The sequence below is a fragment of the Sinocyclocheilus anshuiensis genome, unplaced genomic scaffold (genome assembly GCF_001515605.1).
Source record: "Sinocyclocheilus anshuiensis isolate Anshui unplaced genomic scaffold, SAMN03320099.WGS_v1.1 scaffold23, whole genome shotgun sequence".
In the NCBI taxonomy this organism is placed as follows: domain Eukaryota; kingdom Metazoa; phylum Chordata; class Actinopteri; order Cypriniformes; family Cyprinidae; genus Sinocyclocheilus; species Sinocyclocheilus anshuiensis.
This window is the reverse complement of record NW_015552545.1, coordinates 672,730-683,621: the sequence shown is the minus strand read 5'-3', so window position 1 is coordinate 683,621 and position 10,892 is coordinate 672,730. Positions and strand designations below refer to the sequence as shown.

The window sequence follows — 10,892 nt, the reverse complement described above, 5'->3', positions numbered from 1 at the left end:
AATTATGCAAATCAGTTGAGGAAAATGTCTGCATGTATATTAAACAACAACTTTTGTGCTGAAGGAAGTAAGTATATAACACCTACTGTATATAAATGTATACAATTAATCTAACCAGTTTAATAAAATAGATCATTTGTAGAAGTGATGCGATTTTATTTGATATCAGCACAATAAAAATAATCACATTTAATGTGATAATGATGACAGCTGCCTGCGTTACACGTATTGATTTCTGTACATCAGATTTTTACAAGCATATTTTAGGGCTGAGGGTAAATTATTCACCATTCAAATAAGAAATTACATTAGGAAACAAATGCAACAATTAAGTTCATTTCTTTTTTCTCTATGAGAAATACCACTTAGGAAGTTCAATAAGTTCAAGTAAATCAGATGAGTTGTGCAATATAGCCTCTGTGAAATGAAAATACATGAAATAACCCAAAACTGTTTGAAACTGAAAGCTTAAAGACCAGCAGGCACCAAAGTGAGGAAATTAAAGTCGTTTCACTGCAGTTAAAGACTGTAGGCCTTTACATTGTGCTGTTCAAACAGTTTAAGCAAATAAGCTACTACAAATAAATTAAATCGGATAATACCTTAAATAGAAGTGCTTGTAGCTGGTTCATTTTCCCTTTTGAACTATAGTATTGGGCAGTGTTGCCCACACCTGAGATTTAGACCCTCCCTCGACTCCTCCTCTTGTACTCTCCGACTGTCTTGACTCTGAGATCTGTTAGTACCAGATCGCAACCCCTCCTGAGGATGAACTTTCCCATCAGGCAGTTTGAATTCAACAGATGCGAATGAAGACATACTTCCATTTTTCTTTGCCCACATTTTAGAAGACTCACCCATTGGAGATACCTTAAGTTCCTTGTTTCTCCTAGCGTTCCCTCCACTGCTGCCATTATTGACACTTTGGGCATCCAAGAGAGGATCAGAGTCACTGCTATGTGACATATTAAAGTACATACATTTTGGTGTAGGGGTTTTAGCCATGTCCTCCATCTCAGAAGAGGATATTACAGCCAGAGGAGAGGCTTGGTTCTCACAATATGGGTAGGCTGAATACTCACTCCTGTTGTCCTGAGCTGTGTCAGCTGATGTGGTATCTGCATTTCCATACATTCCCATAGTTGCAGGAGGAGAGTTATGGATAAGGTGGTTTTCCTTGAGAAGCCACCTGCCTTTATCAATCAGCACTCCCTCTCCAGAGACCACGTTATCTTTTAAACCCATGCACTGTACCGACTCAGAGTCTCCGTCAAGTGAACTTTTATCGCTTGGTGATCTACTGTGGGACAGTGTCTCTTGGATTGCGCTTTTAGTATCCTGAAAAGAAGCAAGACTGCTGCTTTTTAAACTTGGACTGGGAGTAGGTTTTGTTGTCATCCATGTAGACGATTTCATCAAGCCGTTCTCGTTTACATGATTTATTCTTTTTGGCTTCTCTGAACTTTGTTTTATGATTTCTCGAAAAATACGTAACCTCTCCGCCTCCTCTTCTCCACTCTCCGTAAAAAGCTCCTGCGATTGGTACCCGCCATTGTCGGACGTCTCAGGCCTGTAATCAGACAGATCTGATGTATTCGGGCTCGGGAGACATTTTTGACCGTACTGATCATCTGTCCTTGAGCAAGCCATAAACATCTCCCTCATTTTGCATTTGTCTGGCTCTATTCTGAGGTTGCCATTTGAATCACATGTGACAGTCAGGGTAGAGGACAACAAAGCCGAATTAATTAAGTCTAACAGCTCTTGTGAGATCTCAGTTGGATGTAGTAGGTAATGATAGCCATGTTCCATACCCAAAGCTTTCTCAAACTGGTTCTCACTTGTACTCTGCATACTGCTGCATGACTCCCCTTCCACAGAATCTTTAGTGTCAGTACACGAGTGTCTAACACCATTCACGCTATTATGAGAATCAAGCAAACCTACATAGTCTTCCTCTTCTACATCACATTCTTCAGCAGAACTGTCCTTTTTAGTGAAACTACCTTTCTCTAATGTCTGGACTTTGCAGTGTTTGGAATCACTTGTGTTTGGCTTTATTTCTGTCCCATCCTCATCCACAGCCTCATGATCAGAGGTTTTACAGGAGTCTGGTTCAGCATCTGGATCTACTCTATAAACTTCATAGCTCTCATGGTCCACCTCATTAATGTCGAGTTCTTCCACAAGCCCATTTTCAATTTGCTGCATTTTCTCATATTCAGCTTCAGGAGTCATACCATTTTCATCATTACTAACATATTGAGGGCTGCTGTTGCAGTGTGGATCAGGATCCTCACCTTCTGAGACACATCTGAGCACATCTTCTCGTTGATCTGCATCTTTGACATCTGGAGACATCACCCGATCATCTTCTTGGCTGGATGATTCTAATGTTTGCTCTCTACATTCACCCTCTGTATCATGATGAGGCGAAGATGTCTCTGAAGGCTCTGAGTGAATGGACTTACATTCTGATAAGATGGACTTGTTTTCTTGTTCATGTCCTCCATCACTAATCATTTCCTCAAAATCAGAAAGATCAGCTTCCTCTCTGACGCAGTCCTCAACTGTACTGTATTGATTGTCATAATTTAGCTCAGTTGCCTCTCTGTCTAAAAATGGCACACACTCAGTTTCTAATGCTGAACATGAGCGTTTGGCATTTGTGTCGTCGGGTTCTGAAGCATCTGATTGTTCGCTAGTTACCCTGATGTTCTGAATGGTGTCCTCCTCCTCAACATCAGTGTTTCGTTGTTCTATAATCTCTGGCGTTACATTGTCCTCGCTTTCAGACATATTGTCTTGGTGATCAGAGAGCTCAGAAACTTCTTCTACAGCTATATCTGTCATCTTTTGTTCTGATGTTGGAGAACGATTTCCTTCACCATCGTTGTTTTCAGATTCTGAGTCTTCATACATTACCCTTTCTTGCATGTTCTCTGCATTCATCTGGTTGTTATCAGATGTTTCTAAAACCTCTGCTTTACTTGAATCTCTACCATTAACCTCAGGTGATTGAATGTGCACTGCTATACCAGAATCTTCATTACCCAGGTCCTCTTCTATAGTTTCTGAGTCAGGGGAATGAGCTTGAATTAAACACAGTTCCTGAGATTCTGGTTCCATTGGATCATTTGTTATGTCTTCATTGGTTTTTCCATTATCTTGGCCTATATTCTCCTTTTCCTCTTTCATGTCAGCAGCTTTCTCAAAACTACCACTTAAGGAGCCATCTTCATTTTCCTTTTCTTTACCCAAGATTTCACTGGTGGCATCATCATAGTTGATTAAGTCTGCTTGATTAAAATACTTTAGTTCTCCTTCAACAAGAGAGGAAATCTCTCTGTGAAGATCTTTAGGCATGTTCAGTTCATCCAGTAACTGTTCTATACAAAAACTTTGCTGTTTGTCCTGATTTTCCGTTTCTCCTTCTAAGTCCACTTCTACAGCAAACTCCTGCTCTGAGAATCTTGGTGACAGCGGCGGACTATCTTCAAAGACATTTTGCTCTTGGAAATCTCTCCAGCTTTGTTTTAATTTGGATGAAGTTGAACTTTGAAGACTGGTCAAGCTGGCCTTTAGCTCATTTTCATCTTTAATATTGGATATTTTTTCCAAGGACTGCATTACCTGCAGGGCCTCTGGACAGACATTAGAGTTGCTGGCTTGTGATTCATCTTTGTAGAGGACTGAAAGTCCATCTCTCAGAGTCATCAGTGACAAGAAAGACAGAAGAGCTCTCGAGGGAGAACCAAAGGCAGAGGCCACCTGAGAGGGAAAATCCGGGAGACTACTGGACTTTTCTCTTTCCAAAGGTGTTAAGAGGGTCTGACTCAACGCCCGCTTGATGGACTGAACAGACAAACACAACTGTTGCACAACCGGTTTCATGCCTGACCTAACTTTGACCTCTGTACTTTGTGATGTCTCAGAAGGGTCGGGTGGAACCAAGTTCTCAGATGACTTGTGCATTCTTACAAGACCCTCCTCTTCAGAATGTACCCTCAAAATTGGCATCGATTTACAAAATCCTGTCGGCCTCTGTGGCTCGGGTGGCTCTCCCTCACACCTTATTTGTACAGGTGGGCGAGATGTTGGCCTCTCGTCAGCATTATCTTCTAGAGAAGGGCCTTCAACATCTACGCTATCTTTTTCAGGGTCACTTTTAATAATAGAGCCATCAGTGGAGTCACTCCCTATCTGGAATATTGCTCTTGGTACAACCTCTGGATGGGTTGTTTCATCATCATAGAGCACAGATTCTGGTTCAATTTTATTTAGCCAGCTTTCAACATATTGATTTACACTGGTTGAAGACAATTGTAGCACAGGCAATGACACACTTTCACTCAACTCCTGTTTTTCTTTAGAGGATTTTGATCTGACACCATTCATTGACCTTTGTTTTGGTAGCCTCTTTATTGGGGAAGCTTGATGGGCTGGCGATTGAATGTCTAAAGTATTCTTCTTTAATTTAGGCTGCTGAGAGTCGTGGTCCTTTGTGTTTACTTTGTGGGAAATGTCTTTGATGGTTTTATCTTTTAACTTGAGATCTTTATCTGACCGACTTTGATTTTCAGTATTGAGATTCAAGTTTCTAATCTTTGGAGAACTTTCAAATGTTTTTGTCTTCTTATTTTTGTCTCTTACAGCTTTGTGTTCACGTCTATCATTTTCTGCTGAGCTAGTCTTTTTCTCTGATCCTGTGTGGCTTGGTGTGTCTGAAGTCATTTGTAGGTCTTTTGAAGATCCTGAAGCACTGCCCCTTTTTTTTTTCCAAAATCCAGATGATTCAGAAGAAGTACTTTTCTTTGATTTTTTGGACTTTGGTGTATTATTTTTATTACTAACAATGCTTTTATCATCAGAGACTTGTTCCATCACTGCTGCTGGATGCTTAATTTCCTTTTCAGTCATTTCTGACGTGCACTCAGCCAAAGTTTGTTTTTCATCATCAGTAAGGATGGATGGATTGTTGTTAATTTTTTTGGGAGGTGTTGAACAGGCAGATGACAATGACAGCATATTAGCTTTTCCACCATCCTGGGAGTTGGACCTTGTGGACTGCCAAGTGAGATCTACATCACAATCATTACTTGACAAACAGGGTTCTGAGTCTGTTGAGCCTGGCTTAATTTGAGGCAAAGCTTTTGTGTGATATCCAGGCTTGTTGTCCACATACACCTGTGTATTTGCATTGTAATTGTCACACGTACCCTGTGATTCATGTTTGTGCATCACAGTCTCTGTTATTCCCATCGTCCCATTGTTTTGTAGCTGAGGAATCTGTGCAACACCTGAGGATCTAAAGGAGGAGTCAGACTTTTTCTGCCTAACCTCTCCTGATTCACTTTTCCCAGGTTTTGACACAGTTCTTGTGCTGCTGCTACTGACTACACAGTAACCCTCCGTCAGCTCTCCCTGTGCAGTTCGCTCCATGTATGAGTACGCACCTACTGTACTCTCCTGAACTTCAGTCTCTGAAACGGTTTTGATGTTTTCGACTGAGGCCTCTTTTCTTCGTTGTCTGGAACCTGGAGTGGGTGGCCTTCTATATATGGACTTAGGCTTTTCAGAAGATGCATCACTGCCATAATATTCCCTTTCTTCTTTGATGAATGCTGCAGATTTGTTAGCGAGTGTGTTGATTTCTTTAGAATCTAGGCTGTGAGGTCCATTCGACCCTTTACCTGAGTCATTGGTTACATCTAATGAGTTTGCACCCGACTGTGGCTTGGAATTGCACACTGCACTCTGCTGGTTATTAACGGAAATGCGGCTCAGTGTAGTTGTCCAGTGGATCATTTCCTCTTGTTTTATAGTAAGATGCACCTTCATCTCCACTGTCATGCTGCCATCTTCATTGACCTGGAATGATTTTTCAATGTCATCTTCGATAGGCATAATGGGGTAATTCCTCTGCTCCACACCACTGGTATAGTCACAAGTCTCCATCTGGTCTGATCCCATTGGCTGACTGCCTTCAGTTTCCATTGATTCATTCATTGTTCTATTCTGCTCTGTCAGATTTCCATTTAGAGACTTATTGATCTGCTCTACAATGAACCTCTCAGAAGATAAAGAGAAATTCCTTGATCTTGAAATAGTTCCAGCTGGAAACTTTTTTTCTTCTTATGGATGAATGATCCGATATTGTTAGAAGCCAGAAGATGGAAGACGGTGAGGGAAAAAAAGAAAAAAAAAACATCAACAATTAAACTTGAAAATCACAATGTAAGATCTGAAGTGCTAAAAAAAAATTCTAATTTGGGCTTACGTAATAGTGTCTCAGTTTGTGTTGGATGCAAAGATTCAAATATCCTTGAATGGACTTTAGTGGGAGCTTGGAGATTGTAGTTTCCTGTTCTGAAGGGTTCGTTACCAGCTGCCACAACAATCCCAGGGCACAAGATGAGGGCAGGAAGTCCTTCAACCTATATAAATAGAAAAGAGACTCATGTGCATCCAGTAAATAACTTTTTTTTTCAGAAGTTCAAACTTTAGGACATAAGTTTGACAGCTCACATGAGCTTTAGTCAGTCATGTGTGTGACATTCCTTAAGACACCACAAGATTATAGTGTACTCTCACAGCTGGGGGTAAGAATTAAAACATCATGGCTTAGTACATCAAGGATTGACGGAATGAGTAATGAACAAAGACATAGTATACTTTGAAGCTTAAAAGCTAAAAAGGTCAAAATCTTGCACAAAACATACCTAATAGGCTAAAAATTCAATGACAAGGCAAAACAAAACTGTCTCAAATATATTTTAAGACAGGTATTGTAAAAAAGTTGTTTAACAGTGCCAAAATCTTTTGTACAAAACTAAAACACTACAGTGTAATATCACAGCATTTTAGTTTATTTTTTCTGTTAGTCAAAGATATAGTAGTATAATTGAGTGTTTACATAAAATGCATCAAAATTGATGTACTTATTTTTAGAACATATTGATTTTTTTTTAAATAACTTTATTTATATACTTTTTGAAGGGCACAGTGATGTGTGAAATAAAGAAAAATTATTTCAGTAACTTAAGCCAGCTGTAGTGTTAGCAGTTCAGATCCTTAACTGGTTGACAGTTACCACTATTTGCTATATTTAACCTTCTGATATATGGTGTCCAAAATGGTGTTTTCTGGAGATATACTTACTCTTCTGCCATCTTCTGTGTAAAGCTTCACAACTGGGAACTGCATCACTTGAGAAAGATAATCCAAAAGAGCTTGAAAATTTGGGGCTGTTCTCTTATGAAGAACAATTACTCTCTTCATACTCGGATCCCTGTTATTGTACACTGTCACTCTTTTTGGTGTTCGTACCACCACTGTGTTTTCTGCCATTTTTCCTGCCCTTGTGGTCACTTCATTTCTCTTTGCTAGCTGCCGGACCAGTTCTCTGCGTGCTTGATGTCCCGCACTGGCAGGTCTGGTTGTGTTCCAAGGGACCTGTCTCTTATGAATCTCATCCGGGCTATTTTGGGACGGCAGGCATCCGGGTCGATTTGTGTAATCTTTGGTCATGATTAAACAGCATTTTAGAGAAAGACAGCATCAAGAATATTATCATTTTAAGCCTTCATATATTAAAAGAAATGTAAAAAAAAAGAACTTTTTTAAACTGGTTGTTTGTATAATCTAAGCATTTGCACTAACATATAATTAAACTGTATATTTAACCTAGGAGGTTTCTAACAGTACAATACGGATAACCATAATAATGAATGATATACAAACATAAAACATCACGATTATGCAACAACCTCTTGCAAACCTTTCGGTTGATCTCAACTGTTTATATAGCCTAATACCTGCATCTTTGTCTCATCTGACTGTAAACAAATTACATTCATATATGCTGTTTTAGTGGTTTTCACTTAAACATAATGAGACATGAAGTATCTATTCTGCTTAGCGTGGTATCCAGCAGATGGCTGAAGGTGTTTCTAATTTCTTGCAGAGATATAAGCAGATTTAAGGCCTCTGTTAATAGGGATTAGAGTGGGGTGAAGTGGAGAGGTTTGATGCTGCAGCTGACTATAAGGGAAAGGGACGTCTCAGCTGGTAAAACGTGTCTCTCAGTGGGAGCATAACTGTGACTACGGAAGCACAGCAGGAATATTGTGATTGTGATTGGTTTACAGCAGGGCAACATCAGTTCTTAGTGCATTACATCTGGGGTGATGATAATCTTGTATCACATGAATCAATCAGTGATATAGATATGTACAGCATAAGAGTTGACTCAACTTACTGAATCTGTTCATTCTTTAACTTTTATTATTTTTTTCTTCATAATGAGAAATTGTTTGATAATTGTTCATTGATATTCAGCAGATTCTAGTCATCTCAAGGCTCCCCGTCATGTCTCAGGTCGTTTTATAGGATTTCCTTATCAGCATGGGGTGGAGATTAGCCTTGCAGTGTTTCTAGGGAAATTTCAAGCAGTTTGGTTTGAACAGAACAATTTCACTCACTGATCAAGCTCTTACTCTGTTCTATAACTAGTTGAGTTTCAGAGCAGTGTAGGGTGCATTATTGCTGCAATTATCAAAACATGCCATAATAATTATTGGTTTTGTTACTCGTTAGGGCAAAACAAATTCACTGGATGTAGAATCACGTTGTCTTGATCTCTAAGCATTAGAGGCTTGCACACATGAGAGTAACAGACATGGGATTTTATTTAATAACAAGCAAGCACTGGGATAGAGTGACAAAACGCATTTCAATTACATCAATAATATTAAAAGCAAAGTACTTTTAGTAACTGACAAAATATATATACTTAGTTTTATATACATTTTTTTTTTATTTAAATAAAAATGTAAAACATATAAAACCAGAAAAGTCTTAAATAGAATCTCACATATCCATTGTATAAGGCCTGAGTATAGCTATATAGTATATACTATATAGTAAATTTTGTCTTTAGATTTTAGATATGTAAATGAAACTTACCAAAAATTTCAGAACATTATTAATTTTATATAAACCAGTGTTACAACCAGCAGGACCAATATACCAATATATTATTGATAGCAAAAGACATATTTATATATAGAATTATTTCTTTCACTTCCCCTACACCTTGTCATACAGCCTACCCAATAATATGTTGATATAAGGCCATACCTATTTATTTATTGAAATCTGAATCCTACTTTAGAACTAATTTTCATCTATTAAATTGATTAACTACTCCGTTCTATTTCTATGTCTATTATAATTAATGATGTTGCAATGACAAACCTTCCAGCATGAAAGTCTGAAATTTACAAGCAAAGTGTTAAGCTTGATCTTTGAAATCCCACTGAGAAGTCAGGACGACAATTTATAGGCTGATTTTGGAAAACGACTTGTCTGCATATTCAGCTACACCAGAAAAAGGCCACAGCCTCCCACAGTCCAGAACATCATTACCCTTGTGCATTATATTCTAATATCTACACATATCCTCCTGACTACCAGGAAAAAACTGTTTTGTGAATTTAGTATTTTGTCATGTCATTACATTGTTTAGAGCATACATTTTTTTAAATAGCTTCCTGACTACCAGGAAAAAAACAATTTTGTGAATTTAGTATTTTGTCATGTCATTACATTGTTTAGAGCATACATTTTAAAAAAATTATATTTTATTCATATGTTATGCCATGTCCTCTGTAGAAGACATCGGGACTTTAAAAAGTCCTGTTTTTTAAGAAATAAAAAGACATGAATAGACATGAAAATGCAAAACCAGTGGGATTTTTGTTTTAATCACAAATCAATTTTCATTTTTTATACCAAACTTTATATAAAGATGATTCTCAACTATGTTATGAAAGATATTTTTAAAAAACATTTTTCTTTATGAAAAATGTGTGTAAAATGGCCATAAACGAGTTTTTCCATTATATACAATGTATCTATAAACTGTATCTAATTTGCATATTAATGTGTTTTTGGGGCAACATAGAATGAACAAATAAGTGCAATAATGGGAGTAATAATTAGCTAGATTTTCATAATAATATCTAATATTCAATAGGAATATTGATACATCATTTTTTCTCTATTCATTTGTTGTGTCTCCCAAAATGTGTAATAAACATGCTTTAAGTCCTGGTGTCCTCTACAGTGGACATGTATGAAATCAACATCCTGTTTCATAACAGAAGGTCATATATATATATATTTAATGCTTTACTTGTTCGATCTTTTCTTAAACATATCAAAACCATAACAACACATATAAACCAACACATATTCACTCACATCTCACATATAACTATCCAACATATAATTACAGAACAGTAAAAAAAAAAAAAAAAATTTTTCTTAAACATATCAAAACCATAACAACACATATAAACCAACACATATTCACTCACATCTCACATATAACTATCCAACATATAATTACAGAACAGGAAAAAAGTGACACGGAGAAAACAACAGTAGACAATATGTATAAAACAAAAGTGGGGGCATTAGTCCAATAAACACCTCAAGTATGAATTCAATCCTCTTCTTAGCTCAATTAAGCATTTATCTCAATGGATCAATTCAACCAATTCCCGTAGAATCAATATCACCAAAGTAATTTATAAAAGGTTGCCATATCTCAGAAAACTTTTCCTCTTTATTTTTTAAGGAGAATCTGATTTTCTCGAGCTCCAAATGTTTCATTATATCCCTCATTAGATTTATATATGTGGGGGCAGCTTTCTGTTTCCAGTTTAACAATGTTAATCTTCGTGCTAGTAGACAAACAAATAAAATCATATTTTGTTCAGCCCTGTTTTTAGCTATCTCAGATTCAACAATACCTAAAACCGCCATCAGGGGATCTAGATCAATTGGCCTTTGTAATATTCTTGACAATGTCAGAAAAATACTTC

The 10,892-nt window shown here is 37.4% G+C and overlaps 1 protein-coding gene across 1 annotated transcript; it reads right to left on the bottom strand.

Annotated features, from left to right (window-relative positions):
• Nucleotides 1-259: 259 nt before the first annotated feature.
• On the bottom strand, nt 260-7,530 carry LOC107664028 (oxygen-regulated protein 1-like). Its single transcript, XM_016454471.1, has 3 exons — nt 7,162-7,530; nt 6,281-6,437; nt 260-6,134 (listed from the first exon to the last, which is right to left on the bottom strand). The coding sequence occupies exons 1-3, from the start codon at nt 7,528-7,530 to the stop codon at nt 646-648; spliced, it is 6,015 nt and encodes a 2,004-aa protein (XP_016309957.1). The 3' UTR covers nt 260-645.
• Between the last annotated feature and the right edge of the window lie 3,362 nt (nt 7,531-10,892).